The 25,818-nt window shown below is 44.4% G+C and overlaps 1 protein-coding gene across 4 annotated transcripts; it reads left to right on the top strand.

The window, feature by feature from the left end:
* The first annotated feature begins 2,499 nt into the window (after positions 1 to 2,499).
* Positions 2,500 to 25,494, top strand: MMADHC (metabolism of cobalamin associated D). 4 transcript variants are annotated; one of them, XM_069982682.1, is made up of 8 exons: positions 2,500 to 2,568; positions 5,965 to 6,007; positions 7,597 to 7,741; positions 10,754 to 10,971; positions 12,070 to 12,178; positions 17,629 to 17,759; positions 23,032 to 23,118; positions 25,018 to 25,494. In XM_069982682.1, exons 2-8 carry the CDS (start codon positions 5,999 to 6,001, stop codon positions 25,210 to 25,212), a joined length of 894 nt encoding a protein of 297 aa, XP_069838783.1. In that variant the 5' UTR covers positions 2,500 to 2,568; positions 5,965 to 5,998; the 3' UTR covers positions 25,213 to 25,494. The 4 variants fall into 4 exon arrangements, with proteins under 4 accessions (XP_069838783.1, XP_069838781.1, XP_069838782.1 ...); XM_069982680.1 differs by lacking the exon at positions 2,500 to 2,568 and adding an exon at positions 2,885 to 2,980; XM_069982681.1 differs by lacking the exon at positions 2,500 to 2,568 and adding an exon at positions 2,910 to 2,984.
* Positions 25,495 to 25,818: the final 324 nt, after the last annotated feature.

Below are 25,818 nucleotides of genomic sequence, written 5' to 3'. Positions count from 1 at the left end.
CCACACACTCATTGCTGTTTCGGACTAATGAATTTGTATGAAATTTGTCTCCATGGTTACCCCATTACTTACACATCGCCTGTTACTGACACACATCTGCCTCCTCCCACCTGCCATCTATTTGCTTTCTATGTTTACAGTGATAATGTGTTGGCCTGGTGTGTACAGCATGTACTTCCAATGTGTAACCTAAAGTATAAGGAAGGACTACACTGCCACCTAGTGCCGAGATAGGGAAACTGTTCTACAGCGATATCTACATTTATGTGCCAGGAAAACAATTTGCAAATACTAAGTATAGAGATGGAATCTGTATGCCATCCGCATTGAAGGGCGAGCCTAGTCTGCAAATGCTAACTGTATTGTCATGCGGACAGGACGTTCTGCAAATATATGGACTGTGAAGAAAAAGAAAAAAAAAAAAAACACGGTTGTGCGCACTGCCCCATAAACATCAACAGGTTTTATACTCTCTGTAATTACAGACAGTATACAAAGAGAATTAACCAGTCACGTGAAGGAGGCCTTAAAGTGTCACTGTCAAAATAACTTTCAAAATCTAAATCATGGTAGATGTGATATAAAGCAAGTTTGCAATTTACATTCATTATTTTTGTTGTTGTTATCATGCTGTAAAACAAAGCTGTACTTACCAGAAATCCAGGTCCAGTCTCCTGAAGGCAGATACATAACAGCTATACTTACCAGAAATCCAGGTCCAGTCTCCTGAAGGCAGATACATAACAGCTATACTTACCAGAAATCCAGGTCCAGTCTCCTGAAGGCAGATACATAACAGCTATACTTACCAGAAATCCAGGTCCAGTCTCCTGAAGGCAGATACATAACAGCTATACTTACCAGAAATCCAGGTCCAGTCTCCTGAAGGCAGATACATAACAGCTATACTTACAAGAAATCCAGGTCCAGTCTCCTGAAGGCAGATACATAACAGCTATACTTACCAGAAATCCAGGTCCAGTCTCCTGAAGGCAGATACATAACAGCTATACTTACCAGAAATCCAGGTCCAGTCTCCTGAAGGCAGATACATAACAGGCAGATTTTCTGACTTGTGCTGGTTGTAAAAAACAGACTAAACACAGGAATTGCGGCCAGTACAGAGAGTCACGGCTCAATGTGTCCATCAGTCACCTGGCTGCCTTCTCTCTGATTGGCTGAGTGCTAAGAGCCGAGACACACCAGGGGCCCCCCGAAGCAAGCCGGAGCGTGGAGCAGGTAATGTATCCGCCCGGGCCGCAGGGGTTAATGGCGCTGCGTTTGACATACTCGCAGTGGGATGACAAGTATGCAAGGATGTCAGCCCATTGAAGTGAATGAGCAAGTATCTGCAGCACATTTCGCTGTAAATTTGCAGTGAGAAATCCGCTGTGGATACGGATGAAGAAAACTGATGCATTTGTGTGCATCCGTCTTTCCATTGACTTCCATTGTAAAAAAAAAAAACGGATCAAAACGGATCCGTTTTTTTTCTGACAGACACAAAAACGTAGCTGACACTATTTTTGTGTCCGTTAAAAAAAACGGATCTGTTTTTTTACAATGGAAGTCAATGGAAAAAACGGATCAAAACGGATGCACACAAATGCATCCATTTTTTGCAAAAAAAACGGATGAAAAAGCGGATTGCAAAAATGCAGTGTGAACCCAGCCTTAGAGGGGCCTCCCGATGGGGGTACCTCTCACCAGATCCCCTTCCATTGTGAGACTAACAGGAGGACAGGGAAGTTAAAGGGGAAATCCTTATATTAAAGTATTGTATTGCCTCCCAAATGTGCATCAATGCACAAATGCATCTGTTTTTTGCAAAAAACGGACGTAAAAAACGGATTGCAAAAACGCAGTGTGAACCCAGCCTTACCGAAGCAATCTGAGAAATGAAAGGCGAGCTCTTATAGGTTGCTATGGGCAACAACAAACATTCGTTACCAAGGGCAATTCGTTACCAAGGGCAATTACTGCTAATTGTCGCACTGCACCCAGGCTTGTAGCTCACAGCGATGGCAAGTACAACCGCTGCCCTCTACTGTCCATGTTCACACCATCAAAAACACAACCTCAAATGCCCCCCCAAAAAAGGGCGGTTTCCCACAGACCCGAAGCATCAGCCTCTTCACCCTCTGCTTAGAAAGCCCGGGAACGCGGCTGACTGAAAATAGCTCCGCCCACATCAGGGGGGCTGACTAAAAATAGTTCCGCCCACACCAGAGGCTGACTGGACATAGCTCCGCCCACACCAGAGGCTGACTGGACATAGCTCCGCCCACACCAAAAGCTGACTTGAAATAGCTCCGCCCATACCAGAGGCTGACTGGATATAGCTCCGCCCACCCAAGAAGATGACTGGACATAGCTCCGCCCACCACAAAAAAAGATGACTGGACATAGCTCCGCCCACATCATAGGTTGACTGAACATAGCCCCGCCCTCACCAGAGGCTGACTGAACATAGCCCCGCCCACACAAAAGGCTGGTCACATGGGCAAGATGTCATCAAACTTTAGCCCACTTGGATAGCATCTACTTACAATGCACACCACATCCGCGGTAAGCCAGATTCATGACAGGTTACCGGCCCCCTGAGGTGGCGGGCATGGCAGTGCAGCACATTGTCAGGCCTAGAATGGTACGGCAGGGGATGCGTACAGACACCGTGCGCTTCTCTACTGTCATAATAAAACTATACGGCAGGGGGAGACCTCTGAGCAAGTGTTGCTACCAATATCATTGAGTATGCGTCTATTGGTTTATAGACCCGTCAGTCAAAAACCGACACCCAATAAGATCCCGATGAAAGCCAACGCTTCCGTGTTTACAGCCAATCGCGGGAGAGGTTACATTTCACAGAGGGGCGGGGTTCTCTTAGCCAATCAGAGGGCGCGTGTGACGGAGGAGACTGGCACGGTGGAGGACACGGGCTGGTGGGCGCTTTGCTAGTAAGCGTGGCCCCCGAGGACAGGTAGGTGAGGGGCCACACCCTGTACCTGCCTCATACTCCTGGGTGTATGATGCAATATCCTGCTAGCAGCTGATCACTCTATTATTATTATAACATATGTTATTATGTAGCCTAATATATGGATGCGGTCACTTTAAGAATTTAAAGGGGCTTTCCACTCCATTTTTTTTTTCTTATTGGGTTAAAATACTTACATTTCAGGGATGGAGAACCTTTGGCCCTCCAGCTGTAGGAAAACTACAACTCCCATCATGCCTGGACAGCCTTCGGCTGTCCAGGCATGATGGGAATTGTAGTTTTCCTACAGATGGAGGGCCTAAGGTTCTCCATGACTGCTTTATCTGCCAAGGCATGATGGGAATTGTAGTTCTTCAGCAGCTGGGAGACTGACACCCCTGGTGTATATACAGTATCTTCCCTCTGATTCCAATGGCCGCCCTATTCTACAGCTTTAGTACTAAAACGCCATACAAGTGTAGAGTCGTTGCCCTTAGCAACCACTTAGCTCCCATCTCCATCATGATTATGAGTCCCAGAATACACAGTGTGAACACGACCTATGACTGTCCGGTACAAGTAGCCTGACCCTCCGTGTTTACAGCAGTTTAGTTTATGGTCGCACTTCTTTAGCTTTATGACTCTGTTGTTGAAATCTGAGACGTAGCGACGTGTATAGGGAAGCTGCCTGTTCTTGTCAGCACAGGAGTAGTTATGTAAGCGTCATCCCGGCTCAGTAATTTAAAGTGTCACTGTCGTTCATTTATTTATTTATTTTTTTGCAGAAATCAATAGTCCAGGCGATTTTAAGAAACTTTGTAATTGGGTTTATTAGGCAAATCTGCCATTATCTGCATTCAAAAAGACTTTCCCCAGCCCCCCCTCCTCTCTCATCCACTGCTCATTATCAGGAAATCATGACTCTTTTACATTAGTCAGGCCCTGTCTGATCTATGGAGAGGAAGATTAGTCACCAGCAGAGAACAAAGGATTACACAGCGGGAACTGAGTGAAAGCCGGTATTCAGAGATCAGTGCTGACTTCAGAGGAGATAGCCTGGTGATGTAGCTGTAAATTAACTCTTTGTTGTCCTGTTTTGGTGCCTCATCTCCCTCCACCCTGTCCGTAGAGAACCATGAAGACAGGGGGGGAGAGCTTCAAACTGCTTTTTCATGATGAAAATGCATTTTTTTGGCTAATAAACCCAATTACAAAGTTTCTTAAAATCGCCTGTACTATTGATTTCTGCAAAAAAAAAAAAAATTTAAACGACACTTTAAAGGGATCCAGTCGCCACCAAAGCACCCATAAAGTTATACATATTGTGTAAGAAAGCCTCCAGAAATGTATCTGACATGTACCCGCTTTCCCCATTTAGCTAGGCATCCTTATAGCGCTTTTATTTTTTTAGGCTATTTTAGGCGTAATTTTTTGCGCCATGATCAGTACTTTCTGTCAGTACCTTGCTTGCGTTTGTGTCTCTCTTCGAACACTTTTTATTAAAAATTTTTCTGCATGTGATGTGACCAAAAATCTGCAATTTTGCACTTTGGTGAGTTTTTGTATTTGCGCCATTTATTGTGAGTGATCAGGATTGTGATCGTTTAAAGGGGTTGTCCGGTGTTCAGCTTTTTTTTTTTAACATATTGCCATTGCTGCATATAAAACAATGAACACCCTATACTTGTCCCCTGCTGACTGCAGAGCCTCCACTTCTGAGACAGACTCATCCCAGGAATGACAGCCCGGTCAGCCAGTCACTGACGGACAGGACAGCACTGCACCCAGCGATCACTCCTGTCATGTGGAGGCTCTGCAGTTTTAATTTATATGCACCAGCTGCGGTATATTAAAAAATGCTGAACACCAGACAACCCCCTTAAAGGGGTACTCCGGGCTGGGTGTATTTTTATTGTATGGCCGGGAAGGGGGTGGCTATAGCGGTCCTGGATTGTGTCGCCCTGTTCTCCCGTCCCGCTGCCGCTTCCTGGTCTGAGCTGCAGCTTGAGCGGCCGAGGCGGGACCCCGCTAGGACCGCTAAATGGCTGTGCTGCCTTGAGACGTCACGTCTCCAAGCTGCAGATTAGACCAGGAAGCAGCAGCCGGATGGGAGAACGGGGTGGAGACATCCGGGACCTGGCGCTGGAACCAGGGAGGTAAGTGACCGGCGGCCTCTATATTCACCCCCTCCCCAGCCATACAATAAAAATACCCCTAGCCCAGAGTACCTCTTTAATAATCCAGGCGATTCCACATGTGGTGATAGCAAATGTTTATTTTTTATTTTATCTCTTTTTTTTTTTTTATAAAAAAATATAGGAAAAAGAGGATGGGATTTACTATGGGTTGGGAACAGCATCATTGTGTCTTTTCACAATCCCATCATGGGAGGCCGATTCCCCTCTCTCACCTCCACCCCCACCCCCAACCATACCAGCACCCCACCCCCAACCATACCACCAATGAAGGCTTTTTGACCCCGGTATTTAAATGCACAATGTCGGCTTATCGTGGTCTTTCAACAGGTTGAAAAATCACAATAACGGCCGCAATGATCGGCTGCGCATGTGTAATGGGAGCGCCGTCTGCAGACTACCACTTACTTTGATGGGAAGCTCCTCCCCAATCGCTGTCAGTGGGTGTAATAGCACAGACAGCGAGCACTGACCTGACAGGTTGGTGCTCGCTTCCTCCTCTAGTGTAATACAGCCCTATGGGTACGTGCACACACAACGGAAATCACGCAAATAACAGTGCAGATTCCGTTGCTGGTCCCCGCGCCCCCTCTTCACTCTCCACCCACCCCATAGTCTCCATTCTATGGTCAGGCGGATTCCGTCATCCACCAGAAGAATTGATATTACAAGTGTGCACATACCCTTAGATTGTAACTTATAGCTACCATGATTTTATTACCTGGTTGTACTGTATATATTATAGATGGTGACAACTTTCTTACACTCCAATTTCTTTTTTTTCTGTTTTAGGTAAAGGACTAAGGTATTAAGGAAACACAATAGAATGGCTTCTGTGAGTAATATACATTGTTATTGTGATTATAGATTTATCCATCTCTGAATATTGGGCCCTCTAACAGGGGTGAGACTACAACTCCCAGTAGGTGCCTGCAGCTGGCTGAGCATATTGGGCATTTTAGTAACATAACACATTAAAGATCATTAGCAGGTTCTCTAAAAGGGGTACTCCAGAGGAAAAAAAAATGTTTTTAAATCAACTGTCAGAAATGTACACATGTTTGTGATTTACTTCTATTTAGAAACCCCCAGTCTTCCAGTACTTATCAGCTGCTGTATGTCCTGCAGGAAGTGCTGTATTCTTTCCAGTGTAACCCAGTGCTCTCTGCTGCCACCTCTGTCCATGTCAGGAACTGTCCAGAGCAGGAGCAAATCCCCATAGAAAACCTCTCCTGCTCTGGACAGTTCCTGACATGGACAGAGGTGGCAACAGAGAGCACTGTGTCAGACTGGAAAGATTACACTACTTCCTGCAGGACATATAGCAGCTGATAAGTACTGGAAGACTTGAGATTTTTAAATCGAAGTAATTTACAAATCTGTATAACTTTCTAACACCAGTTGATCTTAACCCTTTTTTCTTTAGCATACCCCTTAAAGTGCACACATCATGCCCAGGAAAAATGTATACAGTCCTATGAGACCTCAGCCTGTCATCTTGGACGTTTTCAGGAAACTTTGAAAGTTGCACCAATATACGCAGAATAAACTAACTAAACTACTAAATCATCATTTTAGTTTCAGGTGCATTTATTGTATTGCCCGTTTGTGCACAAAACTTAAGAGATATTTCAGGGAAAATAAACTTGTCCCCTTATCCAAAGGATAGGGGACAGGTAAGAGATTGAGGAGGGGTCCAACCTTCACACCCCTGCTGAACTCTGTATCTGGCCCCCGGCTTCTTTGTTATGAATAGAGCCGCGGCTACAGTACGTGACTCCTGCCTCTATTCATTCCTATGGAGCTGCCAGAAAGAGCCGAGTAAGCACTTTCTGGTTTACTTGGCTCTTCCCAGCAGTTCCATAGGAATGAATAGAGCCACAGGTCACGTACCCGCGGCTTTATTCAAAACTAAGAAGCCAGGGGCCCGATACGGAGATTTCCGGGGGGTTTGGAGGGCAGACCCCCATGATCTTACTTGTCCCCTATCCTGTGGATAAGGGGACAAGTTAATTTTCTCTGAACAACCTCTTTAACATAAAAGATACTGGAGCTTACCATAACCATTACCCGAATACCGTAGCCCCAGTGATCATGTGACCCTATAATAGTTGTGTGACAGCAATTAGATGACATAACATCAATATAGGGGTAGTAACTTAGGCCTAGTAAATTCACAGGTCGGAGTTCAGAGGTCAGTGCAAAATAGTATTTGACGTGAGAAAGTTTGGGGGTTTTATGTTACATTCATAGGCTGATTCTCTGTTGAACAGCCCATTCAAGGGTACTATCCAAGTTTAGAAACACATGGCCACTTTCTTGCAGAAACAGCACCACTCTTTGGTTTGGGTGGGGTTTTGTGAAGTTTGCGAGTTTTGTGAATGTTAAGACTAAATTATACTCCAATGATTTTGTGTTTTCCAGGCTATATGTAGCAGAGCCAGACTGGTCACCTACCTCCCCGGGTTCTGCTCTCTCATAAGACGGGTGAGGGGAACCCGAGCTTTTTCTGCTGCTGGATCTTCAGGCTCTGATGAACCTTATATTGCTGCTACACCACCAGACATATGTAAGGCACCATGATACCTGATCACAGTCATAACAATGAGCTAGTGCAAAGCTGCAGATAAGCCAGTTGCATCACTGCAGATGGCTATTTAAAGTGTACCTGTTGTTATAAAAAACATTTGACGTGTCAGATAGACTTGAAACGTTTTTATCGGTCCAGGTCTGAGTGTTCAGACCCGTACTGATCAGGTGAACGAGCCGCGAGAAGTCCGTGCTCAGTGTGGTCCGCTCCCTGTTCTGTAAACTGCGTACAAAAAAAAAAATGGAAAACGGCTGCTAAATAGTTTTTTTTTTATTTGTACCACCTCATGAAAAAAGCTCTGCTATTATTATTGTCATTATTATAAGAGATAAATACACACAAAAAGGTTCGAGGGGGAGCGGGGTGATTTAAAACCTGGGCTGCGATACTAAACTACACCGCTGGATGTCGCCCTATTAATACTGAAACAACCCAGAAAGAATAAAAAAAGAAATTTTTACACAAAAAAAACAATGGGCTTCGTTCATAAAAATCAATTCATTTTTATTAATGTTTTTATTTATATAGTGCACACAGATTCCGCAGCACTTTACATAGTTTTTTGCCAATTATTGCTCCCTGTCCCCATTAGGGCTCACAATCTAAATTCACCTATCTGTATGTTTTGGGTTAAAGGAAAAGTCCGGCGAAAATTTTTATTACAGTATTGTATTGCCCTCCCAAAAGTTATACAAATCACCAATATTTACTTATTACAGGAAATGCTTATAAAGGGCTTTTATCCCTGCACTTACTAAAGCATCAAGGCTACACTTCCTGGATAACATGGTGATGTCACTTCCTGGATAACATGGTGATGTCACGACCCGACTCTGAAAGCTCTGCGGGCTGTGTCCCCCTGCTATCATCCTCTCCAGCAGCCACAACCTGCACAGCTCTGTGAGTCGGGTCGTGACATGACCATGTTATCCAGGAAGTGACATGACCATGTTATCCAGGAAGTGACATGACCATGTTATCCAGGAAGTGACATGACCATGTTATCCAGGAAGTGACATGACCATGTTATCCAGGAAGTGACATGACCATGTTATCCAGGAAGTGACATGACCATGTTATCCAGGAAGTGACATGACCATGTTATCCAGGAAGTGACATGACCATGTTATCCAGGAAGTGACATGACCATGTTATCCAGGAAGTGACATGACCATGTTATCCAGGAAGTGACATGACCATGTTATCCAGGAAGTGACATGACCATGTTATCCAGGAAGTGACATGACCATGTTATCCAGGAAGTGACATGACCATGTTATCCAGGAAGTGACATGACCATGTTATCCAGGAAGTGACATGACCATGTTATCCAGGAAGTGACATGACCATGTTATCCAGGAAGTGACATGACCATGTTATCCAGGAAGTGACATCACCATGTTATCCAGGAAGTGACATGACCATGTTATCCAGGAAGTGACATGACCATGTTATCCAGGAAGTGACATGACCATGTTATCCAGGAAGTGACATCACCATGTTATCCAGGAAGTGACATCACCATGTTATCCAGGAAGTGACATGACCATGTTATCCAGGAAGTGACATGACCATGTTATCCAGGAAGTGACGTCACCATGTTATCCAGGAAGTGAAGCCTTGATGCAGTAGTAAGTGCAGGGAAAACAACACTTTATAAGCATTTCCCGTAATAATTGTATATTGGGGATTTGTATAACTTTTGGGGGGGCAATAAAAATTTTTCCCGGACTTGTCCTTTGATTAATTAAAAGGTACCAATACAAACAACATATATTATATGTAAGATAGATTTAAAAAATGACCACAAGAATAAAAAACAATAGTATAAAAAATTGTGTCAGCTACTCTAACTCATTAACAGTGCTGTGGCTGTGAAACATCCTCTGTCATGACCTCCAACTAAATGGTAAAATGGGGGTACACATAACCTAATTGCATGGGGTTCTTATTATAACAAGTCTCACAGTGCCCCTCTATACCTTCCCTTATATTATACCAAGGAGTCTATGACTAGTTTCTATCACAACCTTGGTCCCTATTGCACTCACCCATATTGCTGTACACCAAGGAGCCGTCCCTATGTACGTTTCGCTAAATGAGCTTCATTAGGGAACTCTATCGTTATTATAAGAGGAATGAATATCGAGTTGTCAGTTAGTATTTGCTGTGTTAGAGAAAAGAATATCTGCCAAAAAAAAATTTAATATTCAAATTCCCCCTCCAATTTGCCTAAATTTCTGTGAAACAACTAAAGGGTTAATAAACTTACAAAATGTCCATTTGAATACATAGAGTGGTGCAGTTTCTACAATGGAGGGATTTATGGGGGTAACTAACATACAGGCCCCACAAATCCACTTCAGAACTGAATTGTTTCCTAAAAAAATTTTGAAGCCCTTTAACATCTGGATAGTTATAGGCATTACAAAGTTATTACTGCATAAAGTCAGACAGGTAAGGTTTGAAAAATAGACCCTGGGCATTAAGGCTAAAACAGGCTGCAGAGGTCAGGGGTTAAAGAGAACACCTCGTATAAAGGGATTATTCAGACATAAACTATAATTTAAAGTTATTCTATACGTCGTTTCACTTAGTTCAACGTGGTGTTAAAAATATATAATCTTCAGTCATTCTGCAAAAAAAAAGACATTCTCTCAGGTGTCAAACTTGTGGGCATTCAGCTCTTTAAGAACTACAACTCCCATAAAGCTTTGGCTGTCCAGGCATGATGGAACTTGTAGTTTTGGAACCGCAAGGAGGGCCGCAAGTTTGAGATCCCTGCACTACAGCTGTGTTCTCCAGCCTGGGACTTTGCAGTTGCTGCAAAATCACAACTCCCCTGATGCCATGAAAAGATTTCCTGGCATCATGAGAGTTGTAGTTTTGCAACAGCCGGAAAGTGGCAGACTGGGCAACACTACTGTACGATGTCCGGATCACAAGTATATAACATGTATGAGACCCTGAGGTTGTGTCTTCTCCCCCCAGTACCCCGGACAGTTTGGCCTGATGACGTAATGGGACCTTTTGGTCCCCAGGACCAGCGCTTTCAGCTACCAGGAAATGTCGGCTTTGACGCTCATGTAAACGGAATAAACGGGCAGAGGAAAGTTCAAGTGCAAACAAACTTACCAGATCTCCTGTCTGAACCAGCCGCCAGCGAGAGACATGAGTTTGTAATGGCGCAGTTTGTCAACGAATTTCAGGTAAAGCTCATCGATCAGCATGGAGATAATACGCACTACGAGGCGAATCCTTAGGGTCCTATTCCACGGGCCGAGGAGGGCCCTATCAACGATGTAAACGAGCGTCGATCTGCTAGATCGCCGCTCGTTTACTGGGCCTATTTCACAGCCCGATGATAGTTGAGCGAGGGCTGCAAGGACATCGTTACCGATGTCCTTGCAGCATCATACATTACCTGTCCAGGCTTCTTCTCCGTGCTGTCTTCCTCCCCGGGTCCCGCGCTCTATCTTCTGAATGGCCGGTCAGCTGAGAGGCCACACTCACAGGCCGCGGCAGTCCCGGCCTGTGATTGGCTGAGCGCTCCGTCAGCTGACCGGCCATTCAGAAGATAGAGAGCGCGGGACCCGGGGATGAGGACAGCGCGGAGATGCCTGGACAGGTAATGTATGATGATGCTGCTGCTGTCAAATCGTCGGTCGCCTGCCCCGCACCGCTATTCAACCGTAGCGATGCGCGGTGGGGGAACAATGATTTTAGGTCTGGCCCTAAATGAACGATCAGCTGATGACACGATCATCGGCTGATCGTTCTCTCTATTTCACCGAACGATAATCGGCCGAATCGGGCCAAATGGGGCCGATCCGGCCGATTATCGTTACTGTGGAATAGGGCCCTTAGCCTTTATTATCTCTAATAGCTTCACATTATTGATGGATAAAATATTGAAAATTACTGGAAGAAATTTTTTCTTGACTGTTAAGCCGATCATACACAGAATAGTCACATCTGGGATTGTTCCTGCTCTATGTTTGGGGCCACCTGATTCTTCCCCAATGACAGATGAGAATTAGGCATGTTACTGTATATCACATAGCAATGAAGAATCCTAGAGGAAAACTTCTGGAAACTTCTTTGATGCAATGCTCTTGGTGATATCTATGGCTTATGTTTAATATCTGGGCCAGTTCCCCAGTTGAGACAGCAGATGTCGCCTTCTGGCCGTGTCTGCGTTGTGTTACTCATATTGCCCTATGTGAGGATGTCTTTTCCTCTTTTCTTACTTCCATCCTCAGGAATACGTCAGAACGGGAGATTCTTCACATATTTTCTTCTTTCAGGGTAATGAAGCTTCTCTGCAGCAGCAGGAGGTAAACCGCATGGGGACGTACTTTGAAAATGCGAAAGTAGAGTGTGCCATGCAGTCCTGTCCAGAACTACTGAAAAGAGGTACTAAAGACAATGAGAAGTCCTATTACCGTAATGGGCTCCGTACACATTAGACAACGGACGGACAAAATAGAGCCGCTGACTAATGTGTATGGAGCATAAAATCCAATCGTAGCAGCACAGAAGTTTGTTGTTTGTAGTTTGGTTTATCTAAGGTGCTAGACTTGGGTTATAAGGTCCACATATCACTAAAGAATATATGAAGGATTCAACACTATTACAGAGGGATCCCATTTATTTCACCATGGGACATTGCATCATATGGTGAAACAAACGTGATCCTTTTTAATATACTCTGCCACCTTCATATATTTAGTAATGTGTTAGGCGGTCTTCTGGACCCCTCCCCCCAATATGTTGAATTTCAGTCCCACAACCCTTTTTTTTTTTTCCTTTTAAAGGGGTTATCCATGCTCAGAAAGGGGTAGCACTTCACTTCCCTGCCATCACTCATCTCTATCCAGCAACCCCATAGACTTATTATGGAGCCACTTGGACGGAGATAGCAGTGAGTCGCGTAGTTACATGTGCTGCCGCTCGTTCTTCTGATCAGTGGGAGTCCAGGCAGTGAGACCCCAACTGTTTCAAACCTTTGATGTCCCTGTGACATGTTGAAAGTTTTTTTCATTATTAAATTATAACAGGTAAGCGGTGTGCAGCTATTCCCCTGTAGTATTCCCCATTGCGTGCCGTATGTATAGAAATATTCTCTTCTGTAGGCATCGCTTCTAGGTAAGAATATCTCTCTTAACCAAACCAATTCTGAACCAATCTGAGCTAGTTTGCAGATGTCACGCAGCTCCATACCAGTGACTAAAGATGATTGACATCGGTCACAGTCAGCAAAGTGCACACAGTCACCAAGTCACCAGTCAACTAAGAGATTCTCAGTGTTGCAGGTTGAAATTAAAAGTGAAAATTAAAAGGAAAAACTTTTTATGATTAAGACATTTTCCTGACATTTATCATACATGTAGCGTTGGGAAGGGAGTATAGAGTGGGCTTATGAGATGGTTGGCTACCTTCAGCTCCCATACAGAATGGAGTGGCACCTCGTGTCATCCCGCAAAGGCATTCGAAACACAGCAGTCAGTCCCCTGGAATAGGCCTCTGTATTTTTATTTATTTTTTTTTTTTTACTGTGCAATGTTTCTGCTCTTGTGTAGTTTTTCTTACATGAGCCAAAACATTGCGCAGTGAAATGGGATTCTTTATTAATAGAGCTGCGCCTTCCTCACATACTACTCACTAGTAAGGTGTAGGGAGGTCTCCTGACTCTCACCCCAACTTGAATTTCAGTGCTCCAACCCTTTGTTCCCCAACGAGGTAAGCCATGATTTTAATAGTAAAGAAAAAGTGCACAATCGGCCAAGCTCTGCACGCAGATGTAGGTCATTAATATCATTGCACTTCTTCCAGAATTTTTGATAAAACATAATAAAAGTCCAGTTATATAGATAAGGATACGACTCCTGGCGGCAGTAATGTGTGCGGGTTTCCAGCTTATCTGAATTTTATTGCACTTGCTGTAAATCCTCACTTGCTGCTGATAATTAAAGGAGAAGTCCGGCGGGGGGTGTAAAAATCATTACGGGCAGGGGGGGGGGGGGGATAAAAAAAGACACTATGCTTACCGCTTCCCAAGCCTGCGCTGCGCCACATCACAGAGCTCCTCGACCCCGCCAGCTGTCATCTTCTCCTTGATTCCAGGTATGTCATGTTATGGGTTCCATGCCACAGAATGGTGGGATTTAGCTTGCTCAGCCAATCAGTGACTGCAGCGGTGTCCCGTCCCAGTCACTAACTGTCTGAGCCGGGCATCCGTCAGCCGGGTCGTGGTGTAACCAGCATGAAGTTTAGAAGACAGCCGGCGGGGTCCAGGAGCGGGATGCGCCTCTACTTGGGCACCAGGACAGGTGACTATAACTTGTTTTTTAATATCGCCCCACCCCCTGCCTGTAATGATTTTGTACTTTCCCATCGGACTTCTCCTTTAACGCCTGAGCACCTTTCCTCTATAGATGCCAGTATAGGGGACCGTTCACACTGAAGTGTACATCAAAGGAAGCTGGGAACATCCTACAGACACCTCAAGTGAATGAGGCCACTTCCGTACCTCTGAATTCTTCCTTTCTAAGGGTCAGTGCACACTGTGGAATTTGTGCAGAATTTCTAACTGAGTCCACTTGGAAATTCCGCACAGATACCGTAGTGTAAAGGGACCCTTACGTGGAGGATTTTTTGGGGGGAATTATAGACAAAAACAAAGTTGTGCGCTCCATTGCGTGACTTATGTAAAGAAATATTCTCTCCTATAGGCATCGCTTCTAGGTAAGAATATTTCTAAGGGTACAAACCCACTTGACGTATTTGCTGCGTGAATTAGTCTTAAAAATAAGCAGGCAAAACTCACGCTTTAAAAATACGCAATTGCGTATTTTAACGCAGAACAATTGTATAAAGCCAACCTGCGTTTTGCCTGCTTATTTTTAAGACTGATTCACGCAGCAAATACGTCAAGTGGGTTTGTACCCTAAAGGTTCAGAACCAAACTGAGCCTGTTTACAACATATAGATGTCACGCAGCCCCATACCAGGGACTAAAGATGATTGATACCGGTCACAGTCATTGTGGTGCGAACAGTCACCAAACTGCAAAGTCACAAAAGCATCAACCATTAGATTCTCAGTGTTTAAGTTAAAGGTGACAGAAGTAAATCATGTAACGTGTTTATGCCTCTGACATTTACCTGACATATACTGTAATGTGTGACACAATGTCGGGAAGGGAGTATAGAGTATGGAGTGGGCTCCATACATAGTAGGTAGAAGCTGTGTATTACAGAAGACACCTGCCGGCATTGAGCGGGGTCAGAGATGGTTCTGATTCCATTTGTTCAGCTTCACCTTGCTACGTTTCAGCTCATGTCGAGTCTTTCACGATGGCTTTGAGCTGACGCGTTGCTTGGTTAAATACATGGGATTCTTTGATAGAGTGCCAACGCCTTGATTTACTATTTAGTAAGGTGCATGGATTTTCCCCTGACGTGTTGAATGTTCCCCCAAAGAGATAGGCCACATGTGCAGACGCAGCCTAGCTGTGCATGCATTTGTATGGGGGGAAGTATAGGGATGAGTAGCCTTCTGCCATCAGCCTTTGTAATCTGGTAAATAGTTCATCAGATTGTTTTGCCCGGAACGCCCTTTTCACCTCATTCCTGCATTAGGACGTGCCAGCATGTCCATGGTTAAAACGGGCACAAAAGCTGTCAGTGATAGCTGGGCACTAGCTGCAAGTGCCAGGACTCGAGCCGCACTCTGATCCTGGCATTAGGAATGCTCCAGGCAGATTGTCTCCTATTCCCCACCTGTTTGTATAATGAACATGGGCTGGATCGTTAATACACCTGTGCAAAGCTCAAACAGCAGTAAATGTTCCTGGATCATTCCTAATGCTGAGGAGGGTGGGGAGGAAGGACAGAGAGGTGGTGCCAGCCTTATGCATATACAAATGTAAGCCCCGGCCGTTAGACACAGCGCTGCTGGATTAAAAGTTGTTTTTATGACAATAACTGCATCCCCTGCCGAACAGACCCCAGGACAGATGGATTAAAAGCAGCTATCCGAAGGTACAAGTGGTTTGGGGGGGGGGGGGGGTCAGATTGTGGGTGCAGAGTCACTTTAAGAACTTTTCATGTGTCTTTATTGTTTGGGATGAAGCTGCCCCTATAAGGCAGTCAGTTATTGTCCTTCCACTTCTGCTCATTGTAAACATAAAAAAGTCCAGGTACATAGATGAGACTATTGCAGTTGATGTTCCGTTTCCTCTATAGATGTCCGAACGGATCTGCTCACACTGTGTGTGCATTTAAGGAAGTTGGGAAGATTTCCCATCATACACCTCCTGGAGACACCACTTCCATTCCTCCATGTTCTTTCTTTTTAACATGGAGGGTTTTTTTTCCCCGGCAAATAGTCTACAGGAAGACAGAACAATGTAGTTGTGCGCTCCGTTGCGTGCTGAGTATATAGAAATATTCCCCCCTATAGGCATTGCTCCTAGGTAAGAATATCTCTATAAATTCAGAACCCAACTGAGCCTGTTTACAGAACATGGATGTCACGCAGCTCCATACCAAGTACCAAGAATGAGAACCAGTCACAGTCGGTACAGAGCGAGTCGTCTCCAAAGTGCGAAGTCATGCAGTATCAGCCGGGAGAGTCTCATTGTTTCAGATTGAAGTTAAAGGGGTAGTTTTTAATTTCTTAAATAACTTTTTATAGCTATGTATATGTATATATCTCTCTTTATTGAAGAAAATGTAATTGTTTTTACTTTTTTTAGTGAGGAGTGACACAGCTCCTCTGTTATCAACGATGGCCGTGTCAGGAACTGCAGGGCAGCACAAGCTTTGGTCCTGACACAGTTGCATATTGCTAGTGCTGCTGCATGCAGTAACTGAGCCTCCTTTGGTGTCTATAATGTATTTTATTAATAAAATAGATATTACAGTTGGGGAAGCTGTCTGTGTCAGTAGCGCTGCAGACACAGCACCCTGTGAGCAGTGTTTGACTGCTATCTCCACTCGCTCTGATTCACTGTTCTGCAACTCTAGCGCTACTGGTAGAGACGGCTATCGCTAACACTGCGTACAGCAGCACTGTGAAGGACCAAAGCTGCCTTGCAGTTCTCAACTTAGCCATTGGTGGCAGCAGAGGGGCTTTATAATCCCTTACTGCGGCCACTCAGTGTAACTTATGTGATACAGTACAGTGCACTATTAAGAAGTACAACTGGACTTTCAGACCATCAACCCCTGTGTGTTTTTATTGATAGAAAAATAATAAACTGTATCGCTCTTAAAAGGAACGGAGGAAAAAAATCAAAAGGCCAAAAGGGTTAATAATCTTTTATGATTTGAGTTTAAAGGGGGTTATCCAGCGTTAGAAAAACATGGCCACTTTCCTCCAGAGACAGCACCGCTCTTGTTTCCAGTCTGGGTGCAGGTTTTGCAAATCAGTTTCATTGAAGTGAATGGTACTAAATTGCAAACCACACCTGACCTATTGTCTCTGAAAGAAAGTGACCTTGTTTTTCTAATGCTGGAGAAACCCTTTAAATAGACATCAGTGATTGTTTTCTGTCATTTATGTTACATTTTTTAAAGGCTCCCTCTAGTGGTGGACTGGGGAAGCTACCGGTTACTTGCATTCTTTATGTAAATATAATGACATACATAAGTCACAAACCTAAGGGATCTATCATATTGCATAAACCATTCGTGTCAGTGTGACCCTCTCCCCCGATACTTTTATTTACTTTTAGTTTTTTCCTTTTTTTTTTTTTTTTCCCCTCGATAGGCCGTTGTTACTGATCCATAAACAGCAGATTTCTACTTATAATTATGTATACTCTGTATTACAGCTTCTTTTCTGATAATCTATTGCAGATTTTGCATCGATGTTCCCCGAGGTTCCCAGTAGCCACTTAATGGTTTTAACAGTGACACAGAGAACCGAGAACGACATGACCACGTGGAGCGCAGAGGTCGAGAATGAAAGAGAAGTGATGATGGAGAAGGTCAGTGTCGCTCCTGTGTTACATTGGCTTCATGCTGACTTTTGAGATTAATAGAAGCAAGCATTAATGTAAAAAAGAACTAACGCCAACAGCCTATTTATACAGCAACGGCCATCATTATGTAACTTGCTGTCAGATCTGTAGAATCGTGTGAATAATAATAGCAGGCTTTCGGAGGAGCTGTAACACTGGGTCAGCCACTTACTTAAAAGAAGCCGTGTCCGGATGTTCTAGGCATCGGTGATCAGCAGTCACCATAGCTGGAAGCTGTATATGATGTCTCTATAGGGATTGTTACGGTGAGACCATGCCTATTAGAGCACTCCAGATAGTGATGGTTAAAGTACCAAAATGACTTATCAGCATAGGGAGTATCACAGAAATGGTGCCGAGGATGGAGGTAAGACCTACCTTCATCCTCAGCGCCCTGTGTGCTATAGGGAGATATCAGCAGGTTAGATACTTCTAGTTTCCCTTTAAAGTGTACCTGTCGTTTGTAAAAACTTATGACATGTCATAGAGACGTGTCAAAAGTTTTGATCAGTCCGGGTCCAAGTGTCCAGACCTGTACCAATGGGGAGAATAAGCTGGGAGAGGACAGCGCTTTAGCTGTGTAAGGAAAAAAAAAAAAAGTCAGCCTCCATAGACTTACATTATGAGCCGGACTTTTTTTTTTTTTTTTCTTTCTTTCTTGTGTCTTACACAGAGAGGGGAGAGGACCACCCTGCAGCACGGTCTTCTCCCAGTTATTCCTCCCGATCAGTACAGGTCAGGACACTGACCCGGACCGATCAAAACTTTTGACATCTCTCTATGAGATGTCAAATTTTTTTTCAAACGACATTGACACTTTAAAGCCAAGCAGGTCTCTCAGTATTGATCGTAAAACTCTTTAAGGGTATAAACCCACACACCGTATATGCAGCGTACTTACTGCTGCGATACGCAGCAAATACGCAGCAGATTAGATCTAAATAACTGAACACAGCATCAAATCTGCCCCATCAAATCTGCTGCGTATCTGCTGCGTATACGGTGTGTGGGTTTGTACCCTTAGGGTACAAACACACACACCGTATACGCAGCAGATCTGCAGCAGATTTGATGGTGCAGATTGATACCCTAAGGGTATAAACACACACACCGTATACGCAGCGTATTTACTGCTGCGATACGCAGCAAATACGCAGCAGATTAGATCTAAATAACTGAACACAGCATCAAATCTGCACCATCAAATCTGCTGCAGATCTGCGTATCTGCTGCGTATACGGTGTGTGTGTTTGTACGTGTAAATTCACGATCAGGCTGCATCTGAGGCTCCCAGAGGTCCCAGGCAGCCAATCAGTGCATGGCCCCACCGCAGTCACTGATTGGCTGCGCAGGACCTCCGGGAGCTGGAAGCCTCAGATGCGGCCTGATCGTGGTACAGGTAATGTATCTTCACAGTGGTGGGGGGTTAATGGGGTCGGGACTTACAGCGGAATGACAGTCCCGCTGCGAATATGTAATCACATTGGAAGTGACAGGGGAGGTATCCGCAGCAGATTTAGTTGTGAACTCACTGCGGATACGTCCTGTGTGAATTTAGCCTTAGGATTAGTTTCTGCTTTTATTTTCTCTTTTTGCTGAATTTTTTTGTCTCTTTGTTGGGTAAGCTGCATTTCGATGTCTTTTCTTTTAACCCAGTTAGGATACTTCATAGGAAAATGCAGTCTGCTATTTTTTCTATACAGTAATAATGGAAGTATGCCAGTGCCTGACCACCCCAATGGGTCAAAAGGATCCATTTTCGTCTCCATTTGGTAAATTCAACATATGTGCTACATACACAGCATGTACACCAAACTTCAATGTGACTGTAGCCAAAGCTGGACACTGGTTGCCCGATATAATCACAGCATGACTAAAGTACGGCACTCGCCCTAATGTAGGATCAACTGAGCGTTTATTGTGGCAAGGGTATGGAGAAAAACGGGAGCAGCAATATAACAGCCGATTCATCAGGCCCTGAATGGTTAGCGCCAATGGTTCACACTAGGATCATATTGTGCATTAAAAGTCTTGCCTCCATATATCTATGCCCAAATTATTGGCTGGATATGTCTACAGTAACAGCAGTCAGTGCCAAATGCATATGTGTGTATGGGCATAGATAAATATTGTATGTGTAAGTAGATATGTACACGCAGTCAATTACCCCAGCGTCTCTGGAGGATGACAGGAGGAGGTAACTTTTTCCTCTTTTTTTTTTTTTTCCCATCAGTGGCCACTAAGGCCATTGCAGGATGTTGATGGGTTACTTTGGTAGCCAAGGACAGGCAAAATTGCTAAAGTTTTAAGCCCTTTTTACATGTGGCAATTATCAGTGAGGAGCATTGCTATAAACATTCCTTCTGCCTATATTTGTCCCATGTAAAAGAGTCCGTGATCAGCTGAAGAGCACCTGTTGGCTGATCGCTTCATTTGTGCGACTTCAAAATATATAATATATATATATATATATATATATATATATATATATATATATATATATATATATTAAACCGCACTGTGTTGGAGAAAGACAGGATTGTATCCTAAAACTATATGGACCTGTAAAGTATTTTCTGCATTGCTCTGTGCCCTCTCACTCTGCTCATGTTCTGCACTGGAAAATTCTAAGCAATCTGCAACATCGGTGTAAAAATCTAATTCTTGGATCAAGCCCCCTTTTGTTTGAGTGGCCACTCGTCTCGGGGGCTCGTTCTGGTCCGTTGCGTTTTGCTGCTGTAACGTGGTCTAATTCTGTATTAATTGTCATATTTCCCAGCTCATCGCCTCCCTGTCAACTCTAATATAACAGCGATGCTGGTGTCTGCTTGTTAGACGTGACCTCCGGGGGGAGGCCTTCCCAGGCTTAATGAGGGTGGGTTACAATAGAGCCAGACCTGCTACACGCACATGACAGGAGTTAATGTGTATTAAGTGACTATCAAACTAGAGCATGAGGGCGGTCTCTTCCAACATTATTCTAGGATACCGCGTCCTCCTCATTGAGGCCCAGTTCTTTCAGTATGAATTCTTTGGGGGACATTTATCAGTCCGGCGTTTTCTGTGCCGGGTGTTAAAATGTCCCCGCAGCGCTGACAATACACTGATTTATGTACAGACAGCCTCTACATAAATCCCCTGTGCACCGAGGAAACCTACCCCAGCTCGGAGCTGGCGTAGGTTTCCTGATCCTTTTTTGGCGAGAAAAATTATAAATTAAGCGCCTCCCCTTTCCATCCCCGCCCCCCTGGCGAAGCCTGCAGAAAATGGCCGTTTTGAGAATAAATTTTCGCCTCTGGCTATTTTCCGCCAAAAAATACATCTTTTTGGAATGATAAATGCCCCCCCAAATGTCCTATTTTACATATATACATACTGTATTGTGAATAGATGACAAAATCCACTGATCTCAGAAACTTGGAGCATGGCTTGGTCATCAGGGCTAGAGGATGTCCCTGACAACCTTGTGGGGTTTTCTTGCGCAGTGGTGTAGAAACTATAAGGATAATAGTGTGACCAAGAAAAAAATATCAAGTAAGAGGGAATCCGGAAACAACAAAAGGGGTCAGAGAGGCAAAGAATACTGATGGGTTCAGATCTCTATAGAGAAACAGGGTCTGATGGATCCAGCTCTCTGTGGAGGAACACGGCCTGGTCTGATGGATCCAGCTCTCTGTGGAGGAACATGGCCTGGTCTGATGGATCCAGCTCTCTGTGGAGGAACACTGCCTGGTCTGATGGATCCAGCTCTCTGTGGAGGAACACTGCCTGGTCTGATGGATCCAGCCCTCTGTGGAGGAACACGGCCTGGTCTGATGGATCCAGCTCTCTGTGGAGGAACACTGCCTGGTCTGATGGATCCAGCTCTCTGTGGAGGAACACGGCCTGGTCTGATGGATCCAGCTCTCTGTGGGGGAACACGGCCTGGTCTGATGGATCCAGTTCTCTGTGGAGGAACACGGCCTAGTCTGATGGATCCAGCTCTCTGTGGAGGAACACGGCCTGGTCTGATGGATCCAGCTCTCTGTGGAGGAACACGGCCTGGTCTGATGGATCCAGTGGCACCATGCTGATGGGAGGGTCAGAATTTGGCACAAGCCGCATGAACCTGTGTGCCCTTCCTCTCAAGTGCAAACAGTTCAATTTGGTGGAGAAGGCGTAGTGGTGGGGGGCATGTTTTCTTGGCACACACTGGTTCTCTGATGTTGGGGCTGAACATGTTTACCCTTTTTGGCAGCCATTCCCCTTATGGCAGAAGAGTCTGTCCAAAAGACAATGCACAGTGCCAAAAGTGTTGTATAGTCATTGTTTGGCTCCAGGAACATGATGACCAGCTTTGCTTGCTTCCCTGGCTTTGCCTGTTTCCAGACATCTCTTTGACAAAGCAGGATGGACTGTTCAGAGCCTGTCAGGACCTCCATCTGATTTACAGTAACTGTGTGAAGTCATCCTGTCTGCATAGGCCGATACTCCTGCAGAATGATTTCATCACTCAAGGTTTCGCGTAGAATAGCTGCTGTCCTGAAAGCCAAAGGATTTCTATCATGCCACTTCGCAACCAGGTTTTCATTGATCCAATTCAGTAAAAATGAAAAATTAAGCAACTTTGTAAATACTCAAAGTTCAAATAATGATAGATAATGATTTATAATGTAGAGCTATATGTTTTATAATGTAGAGCTATGTTTCCATGGTAACAGACTACAAACCATCCCCTGTGTAGTCTGATCCTGCACTTCTGCTACCTTCTATCTTTCCCTTATTCTTAGTAACTTAGATTTGGTAGGCTCACAAGAAATACAGGGCAGATAGGCACGTAGGTCTGCATAGGGGCTGTAGACACAAACTGATGCAAAGTAGCAATTGCCCAAAGCAACCAATCATAGATGTATATGCATATGTGTGTATATCATCTGGGTAAGAGCGTCTGCTACATAAAACCCTAACATAACATTGTCCAAGTGAAACCACAAGTCTGGGAAAGTCTCCAGAGCTGCAATCCGACTACATGTTGTATTAGTTGTAGTAGTGACAGTAGCTTCATTATGTATCTGAGGGGGTCCATGACCCACTGCCGGGGTAAGATTTATTTTGTGCCTTCTCTATAGCATTTCCTATGTAGCCATGGCAAGAGCGTCCATGCTGTCAATACTTATAGAATAGACATTTTAAATAAAGTTTTGATTTACTTCTATGCTTCTTAAGTCATGCTTTGTTTTCTTTTATCCTATTTTTTTAGTTTATTAATGGTGCCAAGGAAATTTGCTATGCCCTAAGATCAGAGGGATACTGGGCAGACTTCATTGACCCATCCTCAGGACTGGCGGTAAGTTAGAAAACCTCTTGTTTACAGCTCAGCAGCCTGCAGGTCAGGGGTAGGAAACCAAAGCCAAAGGCTGTCCAGGCATGATCGGAATTGTAGTTTTGCAACAGCTGGAGGGCCGCAGGTTCCTTGCACTTTCTGTAGTTCTAAAGCCTTATTACACAGGGGGAATATTGTCTGAGACCACTGGCAATCACCCCGTGTGATAGGCCCAGCAATCAGCCGTTTCAGGCCTGATCTAGCTGCCCGATCAGGCTCGTAAATATACATTGTTGAGCCTATTTATATGTAAATGTCTCCTTCAGAAAGCACCGTTCCCCCAGGACCACCCTGCCCTGAACACAATAAGTGTGCCACAAGGCCAAATAAATCTATGTGGTGGGAGGGGGAGGGATTGTGCTGTCATGCTGAAATCTGATATTTTTCTGTATAGACTTTTTAGGGTCTCTGATTCGCTTTAGGTTAGCTTCACACTAGGGCTGGGCGATATGGCCAAAAAATAAAAAATTTGCTTTTTTTTCCTCTTATTTTTTGCTAATTGTGATGCGTGTAGTAGTAGAGGCATAGTGGATAAGGGGTGTAGTAACCGTAGAAGCATAGAAAAAGAGGGGCGAAGTAGTAGCAGTTTTGGGTGCAGTAGTATCAGGAGTGTGGGTAGTGGTAGCAATGGTATTGGGGGTAATAGTAGAGCAGTATTGGAGGTAGTAGTAGAGCAGTATTGGGGGTAATAGTAGAGCAATATATTCGGGGTAGTAGTAGAGCAGTATTGGGGGTAATAGTAGAGCAGTATTGGAGGTAGAAGTAGAGCAATATATTCGGGGTAGTAGTAGAGCAGTATTGGAGGTAGTAGTAGAGCAATATATTCGGGGTAGTAGTAGAGCAGTATTGGAGGTAGTAGTAGAGCAATATATTCGGGGTAGTAGTAGAGCAATATATTCGGGGTAGTAGTAGAGCAATATTGGGGGTAGTAGTAGAGCAGTATTGGAGGTAGTAGTAGAGCAATATATTCGGGGTAGTAGTAGAGCAGTATTGGGGGTAATAGTAGAGCAGTATTGGAGGTAGTAGTAGAGCAATATTGGGGGTAGTAGTAGAGCAGTATTGGAGGTAGTAGTAGAGCAATATATTCGGGGTAGTAGTAGAGCAATATTGGGGGTAGTAGTAGAGCAGTACTACGCGCACCTCTCTTCTCTGTCCTGCAGCCTCCGAACAGCGTGGAAGACATAGCCGGACATGCTGGACATGCCTGTAGTCCCACACCCCCCTCACACAGGAGCTGCAGCTCTGCTGGCAGGGTCCACAGCTGCACTCACCCGTCATAGGATGCATCACAGTCGTCTCTGGTCCGCAGCGGGTCGTGCTTGTCCTCTCGCGTTACTTCCCGGTGACCCCCAACTCCTCAGCCTGTCCTTGTCTTCCCCTCAGCCGTTCATATCCATTACGGAGCGTTGGGTGGTTGTTATGGGTGCGGGTGGCGACTGCGGTCCCGCTCTGACCTGCAGGAGGAGCAGCTTTTCCGGAGCGCCACTGCTCCCCCTGCAGGTCGGAGGTATTTCTTTTTCTTTTCTTTGAAAATCGAATTTATGATTTTCAAAGACATTGAAATTAATTCTGAAAATCTAGGCAACTTAATCGAATTAGATTGATCGCCCAGCCTTACTTCACACATACCGTATCGCAGCGTATTTGGATCCGCAGCAGATTTAACTCAATGAATGAATGAACACTGCGTCAAAACTGCTGCGGATCCGCACCATCAAATCCGCTGCAATACGGTACGTGTGAAGCTACCCTTAGGATAAATTTACACTTGGAGAATATATTGTATACTTCTGCCTGTATATCTGCACATTCGTAACCAGTTTATATTACCATTATATTTTCTATTGTTTTTGCTTTCGTCAGTACTTCGGACCTTATACAAATAACACTCTCTATGAGACCGACGAACGCTATCGACATCTCGGATTCCGAGTGGAGGACCTGGGCTGCTGTAAAGTGATCCGCCATCCCGTCTGGGGGACGCACGTGGTGGTGGGGAGCATATTCACCAATGCTCCGGCTGATAGCACCATCATGAAGAAGTTGGGAGAACTCTAACTCACAGCTTTACTACTCAGCCATTACCTCTATACTTGATGCTTTATCTTCCTGACTCTTGAAAGGGGGAAGATTGTACTTCAGAGAACAAACTGTGCAGGTGTATTTAAGTAATATAAACCTATCATTTATTTATGAGAAGCAGGACCACCGGGGACGTGATCAGTGTAAATTGTGTGACGGGTCAATCTTTTCCTTGTAAAATATGTATGACCATTGTGAATGGATTTAAGATCTATAAAGAAATAGATCTTTAATTAAAAAAAAAAGTTTTACAAATGATGCCATTTTTTTTCTTATTTGTTATTAGTTTTAAAACTACAAGATTTTAGGATTATTTTTAACTCTAGCCGCTGAGCCTTACAATAGGCTTGACATTACCAGTTCTGTAGAGAAAACTTTCAGTGGAATTACACCTCTATACAGAACACAAAGAACTATATACAGTCACAGCTGCTCACCCTTCCCTGCACCATGAAGAACTAGACTGGAGCTGGTCACAGAGCATGCCCACAACACTGTCCCTAGAAGTCAATGAACAGCTCCAGTCTAGTTCTTCCTATGGTCCATGTGGCTTCTGTATAGTATGTCTCTAAATGCCATCAA

The sequence above is a fragment of the Dendropsophus ebraccatus genome, chromosome 9 (assembly GCF_027789765.1).
Source record: "Dendropsophus ebraccatus isolate aDenEbr1 chromosome 9, aDenEbr1.pat, whole genome shotgun sequence".
NCBI classification, from domain to species: Eukaryota; Metazoa; Chordata; class Amphibia; order Anura; family Hylidae; genus Dendropsophus; species Dendropsophus ebraccatus.
This window is presented reverse-complemented; position numbering and strand designations above follow the sequence as displayed.

Excerpts from the sequence above, each read along its gene's own strand:
- MMADHC (XM_069982682.1), top strand. Across the intron at positions 12,179-17,628 it reads TCCAGAACTACTGAAAAGAG|ATTTTGCATCGATGTTCCCC; the intron begins GTACTAAAGACA and ends AATCTATTGCAG. Across the intron at positions 23,119-25,017 it reads ACCCATCCTCAGGACTGGCG|TACTTCGGACCTTATACAAA; the intron begins GTAAGTTAGAAA and ends TGCTTTCGTCAG.